The sequence below is a fragment of the Zalophus californianus genome, chromosome 2 (assembly GCF_009762305.2).
Source record: "Zalophus californianus isolate mZalCal1 chromosome 2, mZalCal1.pri.v2, whole genome shotgun sequence".
Classification (NCBI taxonomy): Eukaryota; Metazoa; Chordata; class Mammalia; order Carnivora; family Otariidae; genus Zalophus; species Zalophus californianus.
The window spans coordinates 118,622,899-118,648,983 of NC_045596.1; the positions used below are offsets into that span (position 1 = coordinate 118,622,899).

At 36.6% G+C, this 26,085-nt stretch overlaps 1 protein-coding gene across 4 annotated transcripts in view; it reads right to left on the reverse strand.

Moving 5' to 3' along the window:
* Positions 1 to 26,085, reverse strand: part of INPP4B (inositol polyphosphate-4-phosphatase type II B) — an 808,823-nt gene that overhangs the window by 115,600 nt on the left and 667,138 nt on the right. For all 4 annotated transcript variants that reach the window (XM_027599074.1, XM_027599075.2, XM_027599073.2 and 1 more), the window contains 2 exons: positions 23,588 to 23,765; positions 5,702 to 5,905 (listed from right to left, as the gene is read on the reverse strand). In XM_027599074.1, coding sequence (XP_027454875.1) covers positions 5,702 to 5,905; positions 23,588 to 23,765 — 382 coding nt within the window. The remainder of the gene's footprint in view (positions 1 to 5,701; positions 5,906 to 23,587; positions 23,766 to 26,085) is intronic.

Below are 26,085 nucleotides of genomic sequence, written 5' to 3' on the forward strand. Positions count from 1 at the left end.
CTGTAGTAATGTTGAAGTTAAATCACAGTGTTCTAGAGAATAGTATAATTACTGGAAGCCACAAAAACTGGGGCAACTTAATACTTTAGTTGGATGACATGCTTTCATATTTTGGACAAACTAATCTTGGAATCCCAGCTGCTAGAAGCATCTGTTGTAGAGATAAAGAGAAAGAAAAGCAATATGTCATTTTCACCAGCTAAAAGATGAAGAATGCTATATTAGTTTATTTCTTTGCACAGATTGTCATAAAATCCCAACATTCCTTTGGGTTTGATTGTTTACTAACTTTTCAGGAAAATAAATCTTTAAAGCATTCAATCACTTAATAAGTAAAATTCAGCAAATAACAGACACTTTTTTTTGTCAATGATCATTTTAGTTTCAATCTCTTCCGTATTGACTAGATAATTATTATCCAGATTCATATGTCATCAATTTTGCCAACAGGTTGAAAAGAGAACAGCCTCACACTGATTTAGAATTAATAGAGATTCTTTCTCTTAACCTCAAAGGGAAAGGTTTTTATATGAGCAGAGTAGAATTCAAGAGTAATTTACTAGTATATATTTACTTTCCAACATTTATTGTAAGAGGCTAAAGATAGTTGTTCAAGTTAAGTGATTGTTAAAACTACAATCATTGTAAGACATTAAATAAAACAATGTTTTTTTAAAATGGAGCTACTGTAATCTTATGTGCAAATCTAAACCAACTTCAATGATCAGAGAATACTTTCATATACCACAGAAACCTAACTAAATTAACTTAAAACACTGAATTATTTCAGGAAGTTGATTAAACATGTAATCAGTGCTGAAACTTTTCTAACACCTAATTAACTAAGAAAAGTGGTACACAAAGTTACGTTTCCAATTCATTTAATAGCACTGTCTCTAAAGGCATTTTCAATTAGCTACATTTTCTTTGGATTTACTCAACTTTTCAAAGTTAGATAAAGCTTTGAAAATAATGTTAAATGGTTATGACTTTGGCAATTTTTTTTTTTAAGTAAGGGATTTCTTTCTTTTAACCAAGGTATCTTTTTAGTGGAAAGTGGCTGCTATGGAAAATCAATTAGAATGTTACATAACAGTCAAAGTTAGTTACATTTGTACACAGAGTCAAATTATATTAGGAGGAGAGAGTTAGAAGCAACTTTTCTGAGTGGGAAGGATTTTCCTTGTAATTGTGGTAAATTTAGACAAAGTATTCATACCTTCTAGCAACAGCAGGTTCTGGAGGAAATTCAGAAATAATATGAAAGAAGATAAAGAAGGAGATACAGATCTTTATTATTATCCTACCTTTTTGCCTGTGAAGGAAACCAAAACAGGTGAGAAACTCACAGGGCCCTTCCGCATCAATTGGAAGAACAAATCAGTATGACTTTTTCCTAGTGTCAAGACAAGGAAAGTATTCCCAAAAGAATAATAAAGGGTAAACTAATAACCACACAGACTCCTACTGCAACCTTGACTGGTCCTTCACGAGGACCAGAATTCTTCCTAATTTTTCCAAATGTTGCTAGTAAAGGCCTCTACCTATTTTCATCGGTGCCTATTTGAAACTTTTACCCTCTCCTCAGCCTATTCTGCTCTTCCCCTTCTCTTTGCACATAACTCTATTTTAAGGATAAAATAAAGCACTCAGGTTAATATCCAAACTACATAAAGAACTCATACAACTCAATGGAAAAAAATTTAAAAAGTGGCCAGAGGGGGATGGGGTGGCTGGGTGATAGACAATGGGGAGGGTATGTCCTATGGTGAGCGCTGTGAACTGTGCAAGACTGTTGAATCACAGATCTGTACCTCTGAAACAAATAACGCAATATATGTTAAGAAAAAAAAGAAGAAGATAGCAGGAGGGGAAAAATGAAGGGGAGTAAATCGGAGGGGGAGACGAATCATGAGAGACGATGGACTCTGAAAAACAAACTGAGGGTTCTAGAGGGGAGGGGGGTGGGGGGATGGGTTGGCCTGGTGATGGGTATTAAAGAGGGCACGTTCTGCGTGGAGCACTGGGTGTTATGCACAAACAATGAATCATGGAACACTACATCAAAAACTAATGATGTAATGTATGGTGATTAACATAACAATAAAAAATTAAAAAAAAAGTGGCCAGAGGAAGTGAATAGACACCTTTCCAAAGAAGACACACAAATAGCCAACAGGTACATGGCAAAGCGCTCAACATCACTCATCATCAGGGAAATACAAATCCAAAGTACAATGAGATATCACCTCATACCTGTTAGAATGGTTATCATCAAAAAGACAAGAGATAACAAATGCTGGGGTGGATGTGGAAAAAAGAGAATCCTATGTACTGTTGTGGGAATGTAAATTGGTACAGAAACACACTGAAAAACAGTGTGGAGGTTCCTCAAAAAACTAAAAATAGAACAGCCATATGATCCAGCAATTCCACTTTTAAGTATGTATATGCCTGAAGGAGATGAAATCACGATCTCAAGGAGGTATCTGCACCCTCATATTCATTGCAGCATTATTTACAATAACCAAGATATGGAAGCAACCAACCTGAGTCTCTATTGACAGATAAATGGACAAAGAAAATGTGGTATATATGTGGAATATCATTCAGCCATAAAAAGAAAGAAATCCTGCCATTTGCAACAACATGGATGGACCTTGAGGGCATTATGCTCAGTGAACATAAGTCAGATGGGGAAAGACAAATACTGTATGACCTCACATTTACATATGGAACCTAAAAACAAACAAAGAAAAAACAAACTCATAGAAAGACAGAACATACTGATGGTTGTCAGAGCTGAGGGTAGGAATTGGGATAAATAGGTGAAGGGGGCCAAAAGGTATGAACTTGCAGTTATAAGATAATAAGTCATGGGGAGGTAATGTACAGTGTGGTGACTATAGTCACCACAACACTGGATTGTATATTTAAAGTTGTGAAGAGAGTAGATGATAAAGGTTCTCATAGAAAAATAATTCAACCATGTGAGGTGATGTGTGTTAATTAAATTTATTGTGGTAATGATTTCCCAAATCATTATCATGTATACCTTAAATGAATACAGTGTTATATGTCAGTTGTATCTCAGTACAACTGTGAAAATATTTAAGCAAACATAAAAGAAGCCATCCAGCCTCACCCAGCCTCCCAGAAGTGAAGCTGATCTTTACAGTCTCCCTGCAGTCTCAGCAGATACGCCCACGTTGCCCAGGACTGCTCTACCTGTGTGCTAGAATCCTCTCCTCTCTGCGGAGAAAGGGCCTCACTCTACCAGCCGTCACCTATTTGCTTGTCAAATAGTTTTTGGAGTGTAAACACGCTCAATTTTCACCATCTTTGAAGCAAAATAAAGAAACAACTAATGATAAAGATCACACACACACACTCTCTCTCCTATGTCAGCTGCTGTGTGCCTGTCTGAAAGTCATTCTCTTTCTTGAAGGGTTAACTTTCTATTCCCTCCTACGTCTTAAGAATTTTACTTCTGGGAATCCATATGACCGCCAGCCTCCTTCCAGCTTTCTCCCACGTACAACCTCTTTATTCTAGAGCCCTGAACAGGCCGTGGAGTCCCTCGCGTCCCCGGGTGTTTCTCTCTGTCTCTAGCATGGGGCACAGTGAACCAGGCAGAGCAGGTGCACAGGGACACAGAACGGCTCACCACAAAAACCTCGTCAGCCCACTGCCCAACTCTCACGCTCTTCCTTCTCTTCCCCTCATGAGAGGGTCTGTACATACAATCTTGAGTGGAAGTCCTATTAGCAGAGCCTATTTTCTACCACCTGGCCCTCTCCAACCTTGGTCACAACATTGTGTAACTATTTGCTAACATGTTTTATCCACCACGAGACTCTGACTTCTAAAACCTAAGGATCTAGGGTCACTTACCTTCCCATTTGGAGCACCTACAATATAGAAGGTCTCAAAAATTATCTAAAGAAAAGGAGATAAGGAGGGAGGGGAGGAGAGGGACACTTTTGAGCAACAGGAAAGCAGTGAGGTGTGGGGGAGGATTTACATGACCACAAGGTGAAAATGATCAAAACAAAAGATACCCAATTTCAGAATTCTCACTTCATTTAATGTAAAAATGGAAATTATTTGTCACAGGGTTAACATTATATGTTTAATTAAATGAAATACAAGTTGTCTTCTATACCTACTCAAACTCTTTAAAATTCCCAATACACATTTTATGCTAGATCCAGTCTCCCCATTTACCTCAATGGAGAGTATTAATCCCTATCACAAGACTATTTAATGTTTGCATCTTAAAAGAGACAACGTATAGCAATAATACTAAAGTAATACAAAGCATCTGCCTAGGCCTTTCCAGGTAATGGGGCCCTTATTGCACAGGTAAGTCATTTATTTCGTGACCACTTGAAGAGTTAACAAAACAGGGGTTGTTATTTTCACTTTACAGTTGAGAAAATTGAACTTCAGAGAGGTTAAGAGGTACATACGCCTTGGAGGCTGTGAATAAAATGAAGAAGGTGAAGGTAAAAAGAAATATTAGATTTGCTCTTTTGAAAACGCTTCAGTGGGAGAAACGTAATCTTAATCAGCAGCAACAAATACTTATTCAGCATTTACCTCTTGGAACCCAGCTCTGTCTTTCCTGTGATAGAAATTTTGTCAAAACAAAGAGCAGGCATCACTTCACAGCCCTTCAGATAGCAAATCTTTTTGAGAGAGCTGGGCCTTTCAAATAATTTACTCTCTGAATGCTCTTAAATTCTAGGGTGGCAGAAAAAAGTAATCATTAACTATTTACCATCTATATGGCTAGAATACGATTTTCTTGGTTAAACTCGTGATACAGTAAAGAGTTTCCTTCTGTGTGTGTGATGTGCACATACTTTGGATGGTTCCTGGATAATCAATATGTGTTTGTTCAGGAATAACACTGTTCCCCTTTGCCCAGAACCTTCATGTTTCTCTTATCTTATTCTGTCCAACTAGAGTTATTACCATGCTGGCTTCTTTTTGGGGTGTGTGTGTGTGTGTGTGTGTGTGTTGCCTTTACTAGCTGTTTTTTCAGATCCTTTTATGTAGCCATCCTTTTGCCAATTTTAGATACCTGGAACAAATGCATCTTCTTTTAAATAATAGAATCATGAACAAGAAGGATTTAAGAGATCTCTATGTCCACTGCCATTGCAATGCTAATACTTCTTGAAGTATGTCTAGAACTGAAACACTAGATTGCAACAAGAAAATATTTGCAACAAGTAGTGGATTATGAGTGATTTTTGATTCTTTTTCTAAAAAACACAATTTTAATGGTTTATATTACCTTGGCAACAAATACAGAAAAGTATTATAGAATACTGTAATTGTGGCATTTTTGCTTTTACGACATTTTGGAGATATATATATGTGTGTGTGTGTGTGTGTGTGTGTGTGTGTGTGTGTGTGTGTGTGTGTGTGTGTATCCAAATATATATATATATATATATATATACATATATATATATATATATATATATAAATTTTTATGCTAAATGAATGTGATCAGGAATAAAACTCACATTTATAATTTGCCCCCAGGGAAAAAAGTGACTTATTTATCCACAGTCTGTATTATGACTACTTCCCAACTTGTTTTGATGAAAAGCAAGGATGTCTCATCTTTCTTGCTTTCCGTTTCAGGACTAAACATTAGGAGGCAAGCGATGTGCATGAGACTTACCCACTCTTCCTCATCATAGTCTGAATGATGTGGTATGGAGTCCTGCCTTTTCATCGGCGGGGGTGGGTCCTGGGGACAGCTCTCCTCTGTGCTATTCTTAGGAGACGGTGGTTTCTTCAGGACACCTCCTGGTCTGGCAGTGTAGAGGGCTAAAAGAGCACTTCTGACCAGCTGATCCTTGAAGGCATGTACAAAAAGCTCTGTCTGGAAAGAAATTGACAAGGATTAGAAACACCATGGTAGGCATCCCAGCAAAGAGCTATGGAAAGGTCAACAGCAGATTTGTTGGCAAATAAGTGGTGTGCCTGGTAGAAAAAGTACAGGTAACAGAGAGAGAAAATGATTCATACCAATCAATGAAAATAGTTGAGTTTTGGGATGCTGCCAAGGCCTTGAGTCCTCCTGTTCTAAAAGTTAATGCTAAGGTTCTGTGGGCACTATAAACACCAGCTGTCTCCTCAGCCCCCTCTCTTTTAGTTCCAAATTCTGTCTTTGAAGATGAATTTCACTAGAGATAATAATTTGAACACCATCTACCTACTGTGCTTTTCAAGTAATTCCAAATGCACCTTAAAAGAAAATGTGATAAGACTATGTATATTCTATATTTTAAGCAGAATGAAAGTCTAAAGGAAGATGCATCTTAAAAATAGAGGCAGAAAATTTTTTTTCTTCTTAGCATCATGAGTAGATTTTAACAGTAGAGATGACACAGGCAGTCTTCCCATGAAAATATTTAGTTTTTATTCCTTATTATCACCCCCTAAACTGTCTCCTCCACCAAATGGTTTCAGTAATACTCAGTGTTAATGAGACTGCTGTGAAACTTGCCATGGTAGATTTTTACAAGCTGGTGGTAAATAGTAAGTACTATAGAAATGACGGCTCCCAACAATAAAGAACTTTACAGTAGTACTTTGCAATTTCCTGATGCAATGTTTAATAGCTTCACCCTGTACTCTCCTGGAGGATGCTGTAATTGATTTTCTGTATTATACTATGCTTAACATGAATGTGGTCTAACAATCTACTCAGTCAAAGAGTAGAGAAGTAACTCCAGCATTGAGTCATATTGTTAACACATTCACACTTTGTAATGTTAGGAAGGAACCCTTTAACTCAATGCATTATTTTGAATAATAGTTGATGCCATCCCCATTTAACGAGACGCTTGGATGTAATGCTGACTTCACCATCACTGTAACTCATAGTAATCCTTTCCTGGCACATTCTCGATGTGCAGTCAACAATGGCACGTCTCACTAATGGTTACTAAATTATCCCGAAAAAACCCCTGTTATGAGTGTCAGCAATTAAAGAAAACCAGCTAAACCCCATGCAAAACAATTGCCTAATAAGACTATGTTATATTTACAAAGTTAAGTCTTTGCAATCAATCATGAAGTTCTAGAGCTGGAAGAGACCTTAAAGCCAGACCTCTTCATTAACCAGATAAGGAAATTAAGAAACAAGGCTGGTGCCTTGTCCTAGAACAGACTGCTTACTGGTAACACAAATGGAACAGAGCCTGAGTTTTCTAATAAATTCAGTAGCTTTTCCCCTTACTCCACACCACCTACCAACCCACCATCACCTGCATGCTTCTGTCCTTCTTCCCCTTCTTCCTTAACTCCAAGCTCCCCGAGTGCTTTGGATATCTATCCACTCTCATTCATGTCTACAATTGCCGATGTAACTATCTTCACTGTTAAACTTTACTGGATGTTTTTAAATACTCTTCGAATCTATTGGTCATATTGAGAGCACTCTGAAGGTAAGTAGATAAGAAATATTAAAAAAAAAGAATATACAAGAATAAAAGGTTGAAAAATATTTTGGTAATGAATTAGGAAAACAAAAGAAAAAGCCAGCTTATACTGAAAGGGCACAAAGAGAAGTGTTAATTGATGTTCACAATGAAGTGTTAAAATGAGAATGAAAGTTACCAAAAAAATACTGATGAAAAATTTAGCTAGACAGTACTCAGACAAGGCAGTATAGTTAAAGCAAAATGGAGAAACATGTTATTTACATAATTTTCATACAGCATGGATAGATCCATCAATGTGAATTTAAATATTTAAAAATGCAAATTTACTTCCATTCAGCTTAACTAAACTATTTCTTTATTGATAGTTTCAATAAATTCTTTTGATTTATTTTTAGAGCAAAACAGCTTGCCTTCTTTGAATTCCTGCTACTACAGCTCCAGGCTCCATAACAGTCACCTAATTACTATGTAGCTGAATATCTATTCACACCCAATGAAATCTACAGTTCTTATAATTGCCATCATTTTCTTCCCATTGCATGCATGCACAGAGATTCCACTCCATTTATTCAAATCTCATTTGGGTTGATTTATCACCAAAGACATCAAAGATAATACACTATATTCTTGCAATTTTACAACCCAGAATTTTCTTGGGGGGTAGCTGAATGAACACACAAAATCTTATAGAAACACTTGTGTCTATATTGAAAAATTGATTTGACTCTTTGGAAACTCTCTGAATCACCAAGATCCTTTGCACGGAATTGCACTTTATTAGAAAATAGCTAAATATTCCATTGCTATAACCATATGACCTACAAATTTTCTTGACCAGCACTACTTAGTAAATGTAGACCAATGTAGACCCTGATGTTTTACAGTCAAAATAAATGAGCTTGAAGAGATTAATGTAATCACTCAATTCCAATACATTTGCATGCTGCTGTTGTTGCAACTGAGATGATATTAGGGAAGTTAAAGTCATGAGAAGGATGTGACCATGTCTCTGAGTTGCCCATTGACTCAAAGTATTGAAAACCTTTTTCCTTTTCTGACTCAGCTCACACTGCAATAAAGGAAACAAAAAGGCTGTCTAAATGTTATCCTAAGGGTAGGCAAAACAATTTATTTAAAATAGTTTAATAATACAGTAAAAAAAAAAAAAGCATAAGCTCTGAACCTAAGGTAGATCATTTCATTTGTTTGGTATAAAAGAGAAATGTTATCTTAAAAATGAAATGTTTTCTTGCCTTACTGACATTTTTCCAATTCATATTCTCATACAAGTATTCTTCAAAGTATCACACAGAATTATCTGCAAGTATAAAACCAGTAAAATTACTTCTCCTGGGGATGAATTTCCTAGATTCCTAAATATTAATGGCAGAGAAATAGTTAGGAATATGTTTATTTAAAACCACCCTTTTTAACTGGATCTCAACAAATTAAGCAAAGTACCATTCTATTTAGAATCTCATTTTTTCACTGAAAAAATTCAAAGCTATGCCTAATCCCACCTGCAATACAGAAGTAGCCAATGACATAAACAGGTGATTATATTGTAGTAGACATGTATATGGCAAAAAAGAATCCTGTTTTTTTCTGGACTCTACCACTCTCTATTGTTTTACACCCACTAGCTTCATTTGTTTTCATCGGTTGGTTACATTGGTTCCTATTTGATACCATTTGATTTCTTTTTTATGATTGAGGTATAATTGACATACAATATTATCAGTTTCATGTGTACAGTATAAGGATTCAACATTTATATACATTGCAAAATTATCACCACAATAAGTCTGGTTATTTTTATTTTTTAGAGATTATTTATTTGAAGCGGGGGCAGAGGGAAAGAATCAAGCAGACTCCCCAGTGAGTGGGGAGCCCTGTGCAGCTTGATCCCATGACCAATGGGGTCATGACCCTAGCAGAAACCAAGAGTCCGTTGCTCAACCGACTGAGCCACCCAGGCACTCCCGGTTATTTTTAAAAAATAGATAAGCTTTAATTATTTCATAGGGCAATAGTGCTATACTCTGTAATTAGTACATTAATATGTGTTCAACATTTCCCCCAAAAAAGAATATTGAACCTTCAGGAGAGTTACTTGACCTCTGAGCAGATCATACAAATTATTCACTTGACCTTGGCGAAATCACATAACCACTTTTCCCTAGTTTGCACAAAATTACAATGCCTATCTGTGAAACCCTCATGGCAGTTCATTGTAAACCGCGAAGGGCACTCTTCTATTTATGCTCCATGCTCCTCTTTCTTGAATGATCTGTTCAGTTTCCTTTGTTGACTCATCATTCCAGGCTCATTTAAAATATGGTAAGTTGATCCTAAGGGACCTTAAACCACTTTCTTGCAAGCATTTTTTTTCCCTACTGGTGATATAATGCATTTCTCCACAGCGTCAACTATCATCTTTATGCCCCCGTCTCTAAAATCCATCTCCACCCACCTCCTGAACCAGCACTGTCACCTATTTCCATAGGAAAGTCTTTCAAGGTTAGAAGTCACAGCCTGATCTCAAGTGTTTTTAATAAATGTGTTCTGTCCAGCTTTTCAAACTGTGTGGTACTGTCACTATGCAGCAACGCAGAGCGAAAATGTCTGGATCATCTTCAGCAATACTTATTTCTATATTAGTCATTAATTTCTACTAGTTATACCTTTTCAGTAATTTCAAAGATTAGTCCTTACTTTATATTTCCACAGCTAGTCCAAGCTAAGATCCTTTCTACATTCCATGTGGATACTTCCCATAGTCTCCTTACTGGTTGATTTACTTTTCTTAAGCTAATGCTTCTTTTTAGAGGATGCTTTTCAAGGCCACCAATATTAACATGTAGATTCCTGAGTCCCAGCTCAAAACTGCTGAAACAGAATTTTTATTTTTTAGCAAGCTTCCCCCAAGAGCAATCCTGACATTTTGCAATGGCCAATAATGTCCAATAAATCAAATTCACAGTCGTGGCTCAGTTTCTCTATTCCTATGAGGATGGTCTTCACCAAACATGTATCCAGTCCTTCCTTACTCAATTACCTTCCAACTTATGTAAGAGACTTTCTCGTGGGAGAGTAACCAGGAGAGGGATGGCTAGATCATATACATATATGACCATATAAATATATGTGTGTGTATGTATATATATAAACTTTATGAGATGCTGAATTGTTTTTCAGAGTGTACAAATAATTGTGTACCTACAAATGATTCATGAACGTTCCAGTTGTTCCATATCCTCCGCAACTTCCCATATGCTGAAACTTTTTGATTTCAGCTATTCTGGTGGGTAGTTAATACTATCTCATTTTTGTTTAATTTTGCATTTCCCTAAAAACAAATGATGATGAACATCTCTACATGTATTTATTTGTCATCCATACATCTTCTCTTGTAAAATGTCATTTCTTTAGCCCAATTTTAAAGGAGTTGTCCTATTATTAAGTCTAAAGAATACTTGACGTATTCTGATGTAAGTCCTTTGTAAGATGCATATATACAGGTATTTCTCTCACTCCATGACTTGCCTTTTCATTTTATTAAATTTTGTTGTTATGTTAATCACCATACATTACATCAGTAGTTTTTGATGTGGTGTTCCATGATTCATTGTTTGCATATACCACCCACTGCTCCATTCAATACGTGCCCTCTTTAATACCCAACACCAGGCTGACCCATCCCCCCACCCCCACCGAACCCTCAGTTTGTTTCTCAGAGTCCATAGTCTCTCATGGTTCGTCTCCCCTTCTGATTCCCCACCTTCATTTTTCCCTTCCCACTATCTTATTTTTAAACATATACTGTATTATTTGTTTCAGAGGTACAGGTCTGTGATTCATCAGTCTTACACAATTCACAGCGCTCACCATAGCGCATACACTCCCCAATGTCTATCACCCAGCCACCCACTCCCTCCCACCCCCCATCACTCCAGCAACCCTCAGTTTGTTTCCTGAGATTGAGAATTCCGCATATCCATGAGATCATATGATACATCTTTCTCTGATTGACTTATTTCGCTCAGCATAATACCCTCCAGTTCCCATCCACGTTGCTGCAAATAGAAAGATTTCATGCCTTTTGATGGCTGTATAATATTCCATTGTGTGTGTGTGTGTGTGTGTGTGTGTGTGTGTGTGTGTACCACTTCTTCTTTATCCATTCATCTGGCGATGGACATCTTGGCTCTTTCCATACTTTGACTATTGTGGACACTGCTGCTATAAACATTGGGGTGCACGTACCCCTTTGGATCCCCACATTTGTATCTTTAGGGTAAATACCCAGTAGTGCAATTGCTGGGTCGTACAGTAGCTCCATTTTCAACTTTTTGAAAAACCTCCATACTGTTTTCCAGAGTGGCTGCACCAGCTTGAATTCCCACCAACAGTGTAGGAGGGTTCCCCTTTCTCCGCATCCTTGCCAACATCTGTCATTTCCTGACTTGTTAATTCTAGCCATTCTGACTGGTGTGAGGTGGTATCTCATTGAGATTTTGATTTGAATTTCCCTGTTGCCGAGCGATGTTGAGCACTTTTTCATGTGTCTGTTGGCCATTTGGATGTCTTTGCAGAAACATGTGTTCATGTCTTCTGCCCACTTCTTGATTGGATTATTTGTTCTTTGGGTGTTGAGTTTGATAAGTTCTTTATAGATTTTGGATACTAGCCCTTTATCTGATATGTCATTTGCAAGTATCTTCTCCCATTCTGTCTGTTGTCCTTTGATTTTGGTGACTGTTTCCTTTGCTGTGTAAAAGCTTTTTACCTTGAAGTCCCAGTAGTTCATTTTTTCCCTTGCTTCCCTTGCCTTTGGCGATGTTTCTAGTAAGACGTTCCTGCGGCTGAGGTCAAAGAGGTTGTTGTCTGTGTTCTCCTCTAGGCTTTGGATGGATTCCTGTCTCACATTTAGGTTTTTCGACCATTTTGAGTCAATTTTTGTGTGTGGTGTAAGGAAATGGTCCAGTTTCATTCTTCTGCATGTGGCTGTCCAATTTTCCCAACATCATTTGTTGAAGAGACTGTCTTTTATCCATTGGACATTCTTTCCTTCTGTGTCGAAGATTAGTTGACCATAGAGTTGAGGGTCCATTTCTGGGCTCACTATTCTGTTCCATTGATCTATGTGTCTGTTTTCATGCCAGTACCATACTGTCTTGATGATGACAGCTTTGTAATAGAGCTGGAAGTCCAGAATTGTGATGCCACCAGCTTTGCTTTTCTATTTCAACATCCCTCTGGCTATTCGGGGTCTTTTCTGGTTCCATACAAATCTTAGGATTATTTTTCCATTTCTTTGAAAAAAGTGGATGGTATTTTGAGAGGGATTGCATTGAATGTGTAGATTGCTCTAGGTAACATTGACATCTTCACAATATTTGTTCTTCCCATCCATGAACATGGAACGTTTTTCCATTTCTTTCTGTCTTCCTCAATTTCTTTCATGAGTATTCTATAGTTTTCTGAGTACAGATTCTTTGCCTCTTTGGTTAGATTTATTCCTAGGTATCTTATGGTCTTGGGTGCAACTGTAAATGGGATTGACTCCTTAATTTCTCTTTCTTCTGTCTTGTTGTTGGTGTATAGGAATGCCACTGATTTTATATCCTGCCACTTTACTGAATTCCTGTATGAGTTCTAGCAGGTTTGGGGTGGAGTCTTTTGGGTTTTCCACATACAGTATCATATCATCTGCAAAGAGTGAGAGTTTGACTTCTTCTTTGCTGATTCAGATGCCTTTTATTTCTCTTTTGCTGTGGCTAGGACTTCTAATACTATGTTGAATAGCAGTGGTGATAGCAGACATCCCTGCCGCGTTCCTAACCTTAGGGGGAAAGCTCTCAGTTTTTCCCCATTGAGAATGATATTTGCTGTACATTTTTCATAGATGACTTTTATGATATTGAGGTATGTACCCTCTATCCTTATACTCTGAAGAGTTTTGATCAAGAAAGGATGCTGTACTTTGTCAAATGCTTTTTCTGCATCTCTTGAGAGGATTCTATGGTTCTTGTTCTTTCTTTTGTTAATGTATTGTATCACACTGATTGATTTGCGGATGTTGAACCAACCTTGCAGCCGAGGGATGAATTCCATTTGGTCGTGGTGAATAATCCTTTTAATGTACTGTTGGATCCTATTTTTGCATCCATGCTCATCAGGGATATTGGTCTGTAATTCTCCTTTTTGATGGGGTCTTTGTCTGGTTTTGGGATCAAGGTAATGGTGGCCTCATAAAATGAGTTTGGAAGTTTTCCTTCCATTTCTATTTTTTGGAACAGTTTCAGAAGAATAGGTATTAATTCTTCTTGAAATGTTTGGTAGAATTCCCCTGGGAAGCCATTTGGCCCTGGGCTCTGGTTTTTTGGGAGATTTTTGATGACTGCTTCAATTTCCTTAGTGGTTATAGGTCTGTTCAGGTTTTCTATTTCTTCCTGGTTCAGTTTTGGTAGTTGATACATCTCTAGGAATGCATCCATTTCTTCCAGATTATCTAATTGCCAGCATATAGTTGCTCATAATATGTTCTTATAATTGTTTGTATTTCTTTGGTGTTGGTTGTGATCTCTCCTCTTTCATTCATGATTTTGTTGATTTGGGTCATTTCTCTTTTCTTTTTGATAAGTCTGGCCAGGGGTTTATCAATCTATTTAATTCTTTCAAAGACCTAGCTCCCAGTTCCGTTGATCTGTTCTATTGTTCTTTTGGTTTCTATTTCATTGATTTCTGCTCTGATCTTTACTATTTTCTTCTCCTGCTGGGTTTAGGCTTTATTTGCTGTTCTTTCTCCAGCTCCTTTAGATGTAGGGGTTAGGTTGTGTATTTGAGACCTTTCTTGTTTCTTGAGAAACGCTTGTATTACTATATGCTTTCCTCATAGGACTGCCCTTGCTGCATCCTAAAGATTTTCAACACTTGTGTTTTCATTTTCATTGGTTTCCATGAATTTTTTAAATTCTTCTTTAACTTCCTGGTTGACTCATTCATTCTTTAGTAGGATGCTTTTTTGCCTCCATGTATTTGAGTTCTTTCTGAGTTTCCTCTTGTGATTGAGTTCTAGTTTCAAAGCATTGTGGTCCGAAACTATGCAGGGAATTATCCCAATCTTTTGGTACCAGTTGAGACCTGATCTGTGACCTAGGATGTGATCTATTCTGGAGAATGTTCCATGGGCACTGGAGAAGAATATGTATTCTGTTGTTTGGGGATGGAATGTTCTGAATAGATCTGTGAAGTCCATTTGGTCCAGTGTGTCATTTAAAGTCTTTATTTCCTTGTTGATCTTTTGCTTAGATGATCTATCCATTTCAGTGAGGGGTTGTTAAAGTCCCCTACTATTATTGTATTGTTGTCAACGTGTTTCTTTGATTTTGTTACTAATTGGCTTATGTAATTTGCTGCTCCCATGTTAGGGGCATAGATATTTACAATTGTTAGATCTTCTTTTTGGATAGACCCTTTGAGTATGATACAGTGCCCTTCCTCATATTTATTATAGTCTTTGGTTTAAAATCTAACTTGTCTAACGATTGGCACCCCAGCTTTCTCTTGGTGTCCATTAGCAGGGTAAATGGTTTTCCACCTCCTCACTTTCAATCTGGAGGTATCTTTGGGTCTAAAATGAGTCTCTTGCAGACAGCATATGGCTGGGTCTTGTTTTTTTATCCAATCTGATAGCCTGTGTCTTTTGATTGGGACATTTAGCCCATTTACATTCAGGGTAACTATTGAAAGATATGAATTTAGTGCTATTGTATTGCCCATAAGGTGAATGTTACTGTATACTGTCTGTGTTCCTTTCTGGTCTATGTTACTTTTAGGCTTCCTCTTTGCTTAGAGGACCCCTTTCAATATTTCTTGTAGGGCTGGTTTTGTGTTTGCAAATTCTTTTAGTTTTTGTTTGTCCTGGAAGCTTTTTATCTCTCCTTCTATTTTCAATGACAGCCTAGGTGGATATAGTATTCTTGGCTGCATATTTTTCTCATTTAGTGCTCTGAACATATCATGCCAGTCCTTTCTGGCCTACCAGGTCTCTGTGGATAGGTCTGTTGCCAGTCTAAGGTTTCTACCATTGTAGGTTACAGACCTCTTGTCCCGAGCTGTTTTCAGGATTTTCTCTTTGTCTCTGAGATTTGTAAGTTTTACTATTAGATGTTGGGGTGTTGACCTATTTTTATTGATATTGAGGGGGGTTCTCTGTGCCTCCTGGATTTTGATGCCTATTGCCTTCCCCAAATTAGGGAATTTCTCTGCTACAATTTGCTCCAATATACCTTCTACCCCTCTCTCTCTTTCTTTTTCTTCTGGGATCCCAATTATTCTAGTATTGTTTCATCCTATAGTATCACTTATGTCTCGAATTCTGTACTCGTGATCCAGTAGTTGTTTTTCTCTCTTTTTCTCAGCTTCTTTATTCTCCATCATTTGGTCTTCTATATCACTGATTCTCTCTTATGCCTCATTTATCCTAGCAGTAAGAGCCTCCATTTTTGATTGCACATCATTAATAGTCTTTTTGATTTCAACTTGGTTAGATTTTAGTTCTTTTATTTCTCCAGAAAGGGTTTCTCTAGTATCTTCCAGGCTTTTTTGAAGCCCAGCTAGTATCTTATAATCGTCATTCTGAACTCTAGTTCCGACATCTTACTAATGTCCATATTGATTAGGTCCCTGGCAGTCGGTACTGCCTCTTGGTTCTTTTTTTTGAGGTGAGTTTTTCTGTCTTGTCATTTTGTCCAGAGGAGAATAGATGAATGAGAGAACAAAATGCTAACAGGGTAACAACGACCCCAGAAAAATATACACTAAATGAATCAGAAGAGACCTTCCAGAAATTGGTCACTTTTCTGTTCAGAAAGTTGCTGCTATTCTTTTCTTCGATTTCCTATTGAGTTTGTAGGTGTTCAAAATTGTTTGATACCTATCTAGCTGAATTCCTGGGACCAGACGAAATTTAGGTCTCCTACTCCTCCGCCATCTTGCTCATCTCCCCTTGCCTTTTCATTTTTAATAGTGTCTTCTGAATAGTGTCTCCTGAAAACTTTAATGGAAGTTTTTGATTTTGATGATGTCTTATATATCATTTGTTTTCTTCTTTTGGTTCCTACTTTTTGTGTTCAAAGAAATATTTCCCTAACCCAAGATGACAAAAATTTTCTCCTGTGTTGTCTTCTTGACATTTGTTTCTTTGCCTCTTTCTTTTAGCTTGTATATTAACATCTATTATCTTTTGAATTAATTTTTATAGATGTGTGAGGTAATGATAAAGAAAGGTCATTTGTTTTTTTGCATATGGCTATCCAATTGTTCCTGAGTTTTATGTTAAAAATACATCATTTTCCCAGTGAATTTTCTTTGCACTTTTGTCTAAAGTTATTTGAACATATATGTGTGGATGTATTTCTAGATTCTCTATTCCATTCCATTGATGTCTATACTTACACTAATAAGTTACAAGCCACATAATACACTGGGTATTACTTTTATTTTATTTATTTTTTCTAAGTTTTTTTTTTTTTTGCGAGAGAGAGAGAATGAGCAAGAGCATGAGTGGTGGGGAGGGGCAGAGGGCGAGGGAGAGAAAGAATCTTGAGCAGATTCCATGCTAAGCTTGGAGCCTTCATGGGGCTCAATCTCAGGACCCTGAGATCATGACCTGAGCTGAAATCAAGAGTTGGACGCATAACTGACTGAGCCACCCAGGCACCCCTGGGTATTACTTTTATTTTAAAGAGTAAATATATTTAAGTACATTAAAGTTTGAATTTTTTTATATCTGTCCACATACTTACCATTTCTGGCACTCCTTATTCTTTTGTGTAGATCTATTTTTTACATGTTATCACTTCCTTCTGCCTGAAGACTACTTTAAAATTTGTAGTAGTGCAAGTTTTCTGTGAAATCTTTCCATTTTTATTTGTCTAAAATGGTTTTTATTTCATCTTTATTTTTGAAAGATATCTTCCCTTGATATGGAATTATAATTTGTGTGTGTGTGTGTCAGTACTTTGAAGATATTACTCTATTGTCTTCTGGCTTGCATACTGTCTAGTAAGAAGCCTATGAATAATTCTGTTATATATCTCTTTTTCTTTTTCTCAATTTTCACTTTATCTTTGTTTCTCAGCAGTTCGATGGTGGTGTACCTTCATTTTTTGTAATGTTTATTCTGCTTGGAGTACATTGAACTTCCTGGATCTATAGTTTCACTGTTTCATTGAATTTTGAAAAATTTTCATCATCATTTCAGCAAGTATTTGTTTGTTTTCCTCTCTGCTTCTTCCAGGACTCCAATTACATGCATATTAGACTTCTTGGTATTGTTCTATAAGTCATTCTTGTTCTTTTTTCTCTCTCTGTCTCTGTTTTTATGTCTTTTTCTCTCTGCACTTCATTTAAATGGGTTCTAATACTATGTTTGCAAGTTCACTATTTATTCTTCTCAAGTGACCAATCTGCTAAGTCCACCTAGTACATATTTTTATTTCAGAAATTACAGTTCATAATTCTCTCATTTCTATGTTATTCTTTTTAGCTTTCCATTTTCCCCTCATCCTGTGTATGTGTTTCTCTGCTTCCTTAAATATATGGAGCATATTTATAATTGCTGTTGTAATACGGTCCTTATCAGCTAATTTCATTATCTCTGTTGTTTCTGGGTCTGTTTCTGTTGCTTGATCCTTCTGGTTATGGGTCATATTTTTCTGCTTCATTTTTGCTTGATATATGCTTATTTCACCAATTAAATGCTTACCATTTAAAGAGGAGTACAAAAAGAAGTAGAAATACTATCACAAAATTTCATCTTCATTTACATATTTATATACATTTATATATACTTTCACCAACTATAAATAAACAAAAGAACCTCTACTCATTAAGTTCTTCTGTTTAGTTTGGAACTGAGATAGGGTAGTTGAAGTAAATAAAAGTAAGAATTCCTTCGCAGTAGCCAAGTGATCAACATAATTAATATATTATGTGTATCTTCAACTTCTTAGTATACTGGCTTCCTGGCATTGCTGTTAAAAAAAAAAACGCAGCACATTTCTTAAGAAAACCATGAGCTAAATGTTAGAATAAAATGTTTTGTTTTCTTTTTTTGAATACAATAGGATGTTTCAGTATATTATGTTAAGGTTAAAGGATACTAGGAATTAGAAGTTGTGAGCTTTTGTCAAATATATTGTGAGCACAGCCTCTAATATTTGTAACAAAATCCTTATGTTATTGTTACCATTTAACAATTGTCATAATGTGACACACCCCATGCTTTTAAATTTTAGGTTGTAAAAGATAAGGGCCATTTCTATATAGTATTTGTCATATAGCATCTAGTGCAATACCACACACAATTAAGTGCTTGATATTGCTTTTTTTTTTTTAAGATTTTATTTATTTATTTGACAGAGAGAGACACAGCGAGAGAGGGAATACAAGCAGTGGGAGCAGGAGAGGGAGAAGCAGGCTTCCCGCCGAGCAGAGAGCCCGATGTGGGGCTCAATCCCAGGACCCTGGGATCATGACCTGAGCCGAAGGCAGACACTTAACGACTGAGCCACCCAGGCGCCCCTTGATATTGCTTTTTGATGAGCAATAATAATGATTTTCTAAACAAGATTTATCAATCTCTGTGAAATAGAGAATGTGATATCTAAGCTATAAGAGATAAATACCATACGCTGGTCTATACTTAGGTCCTTATTTTTTAGTTTGAATTCCATCACATTACTTTTTTCTCCCTTTTCTTTTTCATAGTATTGCATACTTTCAGCCTAGCGGAAAGGAAAATATATTTTTATCCCACCCTATTATTAACCTTTCAGATCTTACGTTAAAAATTTGGCCTATCCTTTGTCTTCTCTCTTCAAGCTATTAATATAAACTCAGTCTGTCTTTTGTTATGACCCTAGAAGATTAAATAATTTCTTTATTATTTTCATGAATTAATATGCAACAAACACAGTCATTCATCAGAAGGTATACTAATAATTAAAAAATTAGAACAACTTAAGTTTGTGCACATTAGGACATGAAAAAATTATTTAAAAAAATTTATTCTTATGGAATTTTAGTTTTGTTCTCCCCACTCTCACCCCCACATCCCTACTTGTTTCCTTCATTCCATATGCAAGTGTCCAACATGGAACTCAGGGAACATTTGACCATTTTGCATAGTGGCTAAGCTCACAGCATTTTGGAGCTAGACTCACAAGGTGTGTGATTTGGGGTACATTATATATATTTTTGTACCTCAGTTTCCCCTACTGCATAAAATAAGGCTATTAACAGTACTTACTTCATAGGATTAAAAAGATTAAATGTTGAAAATTCATGGACTTGTGGAAAGTTATAATAACACCTCACTCATAGTTATTAAACCTGCAATAAATGCTAGCTATTATTGTCATCATCATTAGCATCATAAATAAGCATTACCATCAAGAACCTTGAATCTCTTGGGAAGACAAGGAAAGATCTGTGTCTTATTCCATTTTATGCACCTAGTGTCAGAAACTGCACCTGATAATTAGTATGAACTCAGTAAATATTTTTACTTTTCATAAATTGTGTTTGTTTGTTTGTTTCCACCAGTAGATGTTTAGAGGGATGGAATTTTGCTGGGGAGCCTTAGTCTTATGGCTTGGTTATCAATAACAGTAGAAATGGCATGAATTGACTTCAGATCTACAAATGTTGCTGCTCTGAGATTCTCTGAATATGCAGTTGTCTCTGTTGTCCTTTGCTTTCCACCCCCAGACTCTGAGTATATATGGATCTGATAATGTGTCCATTGCTATCATCTCCATATGCAACATGTTACCTAAGAGGAAAGATGCCATCTCATTACAAAATAACTGAATGCCTCCTCTACACTACCAATGGGCTGCCCTCAGCCCTCCCCAGCCTAGTGCAGAGAACTCTCCCATACTTGAGTATGGAGTTTCCTTGATAAGTATGAACACAGATAATCCCCATTATGTATTGAATATGCTATATGAATGAGCTCCAAAGAAAATAAGCAAAGTATTTATTTTCTAAACAAACCAGTTCAGATTCAATAAAAGAAACAAGTGGGCTATCAACAAAAAAAGGTTTTTTATGCTCTAACCCACAGTGTGAAAGACCCCGATCTTTTTTTCTTTAAAGATCTATTTATTTATTTGAATGAGAGAGAGAGAGCACATGAGACGGGGGAGGGTCAGAGGGAGAAGCAGACTCCCTGCTGAGGAGGGAGCCCAATGCGGGACTCAATCCCGGGACTCCAGGATCATGACCTGAGCTGAAGGCAGTCGCTTAACCAACTGAGCCACCCAGGTGCCCTGAAAGACCCCGATCTTAAAGACAAAATGTCTTAGGGGAGCCTGGCTGGCTCAGTCACTACAGCATGCAACTCTTGATCTTGTAGTTGTTAAGTCTGAGCCCCACATTGGATATAGAGATTACTTAGAAATAAAATCTTAAAACAACAAAAATCCAAAAAATTTTAAGCTATATCTTTCTAATACTAAATTATAATAAAATTTAAGATGCCACTAAGAATATTTATCTTTTATGCTACGTTCATGGACCATACATTATTTAAACCCTAAACTATTAGCCGTCTTCATAGATTATGCAAAACTCTGTTAACTTAGATAATTCTTTGAAATTCCAGACAGAATTCTTAAAATAATGCATGGCTTGCAAACTTAACTTCAAAAAGATCTCCCTGATTTCAAGGACTGACAGATTTATTAGTAGATGAAGTTTGTCTACTTAGTAGAAAAACATGGGGAAAAAAGTTGGAGCAATACTGAATTATAGGGGAAAATTCACACCCTGTCCAATCCTCCACCCCAATCACTGCAGCAAGTTGTAAATGATGTATGAAAGGACATCAAAATCCCTGCCCAATGCACAGGAAGAATATAAACACTGCTCTGAAATCACTGCAGTGATGTGCTGTTTGCTAAGATTTTCTGTTTAGGTGAACCCAGAAAAAACTCACATCATCTACAAATCCAAAAAAGAAATCAACCAAAATGAAATTATATTATTTTACTATATGCAACACTCTCCTCTTTTCCCCCCTTTTTTCTAGCCATAACATATTTATTGACTATTAGACATATTTATTGACTATCAGGATACTGAAGCATTACTGAGGAGTACGTCTAACAAAAAGATATTAAAAATTTTTTAAAAAGTTAATGTCAAAACACATATATTAAAAAGAGGATACCAGAAAGATTTTCCAACCCAGAGTCAACCAGACCTGGGTCTGAACCCCAGTTTTGTTTGAACCTTAGGTTTGACTCTAGCTGTGTGATTTCACACATCTTTTTTTTAACTTCTCTGAGCTTCAGTCATTTTCCTTTGTGAGATGAAGATAATAGTACCCACAATTTAAAAATTAAATTTGAAGACTAAATGAAATCATGTAAGTCATAAAGCACAATACTTGGAACAGAAGGGTATCTGTGAAGTGTGGGTCATTTTTTTTCTTTCCATTTCATGATGGAAGTACCTGTTAAGTCATGGAAAGACTGTTGCATTCTGAACTGGAAGTCTTAGGTTGTCACTTTTCACGTTTTAATTTATGAGGCAATTCAGTTGACCTTTCTGAATAGACATTAGCTAATTTTTTTTTAAGATTTTACTCATTAATTTAAGACATAGAGATTCAGATAGAGAGACAGCATGAGCAGAGAGAGAGGCAGAGAGAGAGGGAGAAGCAGGTTCTCTGCTGAGCCAGAAGCCCTGATTCGGGGCTCGATCCCAGGACCCCGGATCATGACCTGAGCCAAAGGCAGATGCTTAAGCATCTGAGCCACCCAGGTGCCCCAATATTAGCTAATTTTTAATGAAAATAGGTATTAGTTTTTTTTTGGTAAGAAAAATATATGATAATGTATACATTAAAATGTTCAATAAGTGCCAGGTTTTAATATTATAAATTAACATATATGAATCAAACATATATAAATATATAATACCCAAGTTTTTATGAATCTGTTCCTTAGGGACATGACAAACTACATTATTTTATTCTAAAATGATATAATGAGAATTTTTTTTTTGCTCAGTTTTTTCAAGGTCATATTTATTGGAACTCTCTCATAATAAACTGCAAGATGTCCTCAGAATGCAAAGGTTAAGGATAAGTGTATTGGAATTGGACTCCAGGACACCTGGTTTTATAGTTAAACTCAAGCTGCAACTTACCTTTTCTATCTTGGCTCTCTCTGAATCTTTCAGTTGCCTTAATTAGCTATGAAAGTTGATGCTGAGTGTTTACCCCATGCCAGACTACATTTCCTCTTTGCATACACAGATGCAAGGCACCTTTGAAAAAATTAAGGCTTAGGTCCCACTACATTTCAAACAATAGCTAATATTTTTTAATTCTTTTAAAACTTTCTCCCAGTAGATAAGGTTGCAGAAAGCAAACTGAGGCAGAGGAATTACCCCATGCTACTGATAAGAATCCACATCAAAGTTGTGCTTTCAAATGAAGTGACATTCCTAATTCAAATGTATAGCTTCATATGCATAAAAATTAGTTGATCACCAGAGGAAAACAAAGTAATTTTCAAAATCTAATTTAACTCATTATTAATAAGACCATGAACCAAAGAGAATGAAAAATGTCAAGAAAAAGAGAAAATATACCTTAGCCAATAACAGGTGTCATTTCCTACTTAAAAAAAAATTAATCAGAGCACCTGGGTGGCTCAGTTGGTTAAGCGACTGCCTTTGGCTCAGGTCATGATCCTGGAGTCCCGGGATCGAGTCCCACACCGGGCTTTCTGCTCAGCAGGGAGTCTGCTTCTCCCTCTGACCCTCTTCCCTCTCGTGCTTTCTATCTCTCATTCTTCTCTCTCTCTCTCTCAAATAAATAAATAAAATCTTTAAAAAAAATTAATCAGTAAGATTTGAAAAGAGAATGAGGCCTATTCATTTTGATCCTGTGGCAATACTTTGAAGCTTACTTTTTAACCTAATCTATTTTACATTTCCAGATGCTATGAAAGGCAATGTATGCAGAAAGCAACACCAATGGGGATTTGGGTATTTCATTTTCCCCACTGTAGTAGTGATTTGGATCTTACTTTTTCTGAAAGCATCTTTAAAGAATTCTTCAAGCTGTCTGGAGAATGCTGGCTTGCAGAATTAAGCAGTAGGTCTGCATGGGTTGCTATCAGAGGTTGTAGTTGATTGATGTTGCTGAGAACTTCTTTTGCTTTGGCTGTGTTTTCAGGTGAATAGTAAATAAACTGGTATCCAGTACTGGAACAACAAAGATAAAGGCAAGTTACACAAAAAAGCAGAAAGAATTTGCAGCCCTTAGTACCAGATGGCAAATGAGAAACAGAACTCCAAATAGCATGACTTCCTTTTGAACAGATAAGAACTATTCTAAGAGGTTTATATGATGTCCTAAGAGTTTTTTAAGTAAAATGACCAAGATATTTTTTAAGACCAAGATATTTTTTTAAAGATTTTAAAAGTGAAATACATCGAGTTTTGCTCAACCACAAGGAAGATTCTTTATAATTACATATGTCAGGTATTAGTATTCAAAATAAAATTATTGTTAGTTATTAATAAACTTGAAGTCACATTAGTACAGAGTGAAAAGAAAAGTATGAGCTTTTATATTCAGGCTAATTTGAATGTTAATCCTGGCTCTGCCACATACTAGCTGGGTGACCTTAGGCAGGCTTCAGTTTCCTCCACAGGAAATTAGGCATAAATATACAAGAATTCTAAAAGGTGGCTAAGATTGGTCATAATCCTTGTGAAATGCCTACAACAGTGACTAACACAGAGCAAGCATTCAATAAATACTACCTATATTTTCCCCCATGATAGGTAGGGCAGAGTGAGTAAATTTTAACAGCTGAGAAATGGGGAGAAAACATATTAATGCCAAGTGGGCATAAGGAGAATTTTATTGGATAGAACAAGAATATTTATAGCATAAAAATTTCATTATGCTATTTTATCATTACCCATTTTGTTCCTAGTGCTTTCTCATTTCACTTGGAAAAAAATGTAAAATTGATTACTAATTGAAGAATTACTGACTTTTATAATCATCATCTAAGAACTGGTCAAGCATATTATGGGGGTAAGGATTCCATGGAATGAAGGAATCTTTGGATTAGGAAAGACAAGGGAAGCATTTCAGCAGGGAAAAGAATAAACCAGCAAAATACCAGCCAAAGTGAAAGAAGAGGGCAGTTCACTTGGTTGGTGCAGTACTTGCCTACATCTCTTTGCATCCAACTGTCAAAGCATTTTTCATGTATCTTGTACTCTGTGTTGAGTATTTATTATTTTCTCTACACTTACCAGTTAAATTACTAAAATTCCCATAATTCCATTTTTTATTTAGAAATATTAGAATCCAATGAGAAAAACTAACATCTAGGGAGCACTCCTCCTCCCCTTCCATTTACACTAATGACTTTTAGGGGAAAGTACCGGTTTCTTTAGGAAGACAACACTCTTTCTTGTAAAGATATAATGGATATTCCTATAATTTTATTTATGTATTTATTTATCACAATGATCAAAAGAAAAACCCTTGGTTGCTTGGACTATTCAGAAGCTAGGGAAAGAAGCTGATGAGGGATACAGGTTTGCGAAGGCTAAGAAATATGTCGCTGGTGTGTGACACTTAGGAGAATTTGCTCTTAATTCTGTACTTACAGACTGTTACATTTCAGAAATGGGAGCCTAAAAATAAAACATACCTTAACTACTTATTACATATATTTCAGTGCAAATTAAAGCAAATGAACAAAGAACAATGGTGAAGAGGAGAAAGAAAACATTCGTCCCTGCCAGTTATCTGTAACTTTTTCTGGTTCATCTGATCTCATGCGAAGTGTGCTAAGGCCTCTAACAAAAATCACCACCTGTGAGGTCTCCCTTACTCATCTGTACTCAGACCCAATACAAAGTTCAATCCACCACAGTGGATTAGGAAATGAAACAACTCCGTGTTATTTTTGCAAAGAAAGTGATTATCTAAAGATATTGGTGGGTCATGGGGGTGGGGATGATGTTTGATACTCAGCACCTCTGACAGCAGAGAGAGACTTAACTACAGACCCAACATAGAAAGCAACATGCAGTAGCTGCTTGGTGGTCCCTTTCCACTGATCTGCTCTTCTGTCATAATTTGCTTTCTTCTGTCAACTTCTGGGTACTGACAGGCCTTCCACGGCTTAGCTCTTGGAAAGCAGAGTTATGGAGGCCATGTGTGGTCTTCCATCTTTCTCTTCCCCTAACTGTCCTCTTTGAGGGTGTCATGCCTGCCCTCTCATAATTCAATCCCATGCATTCTTTTGGCTCCTGTCACCATTGCCTTCCTTCTTTACTCATCTCATACTTCCCTGGCATTTCATTGTTACTTTATTCCTGAACGTTACCTACTTTCATTATTATTATTATTTTTAAAGATTTTATTTATTAATTTATTTGAGAGAGAGTGCTTCAAGGCACAAGAGCAGGGGGTAGGGGTGGGGGGGGGAGAGGGAGGAGGAAAGAATTCCAAGCAAACTGCACTGAGCATGGAACCCCAGAGCCCCACGTGGGG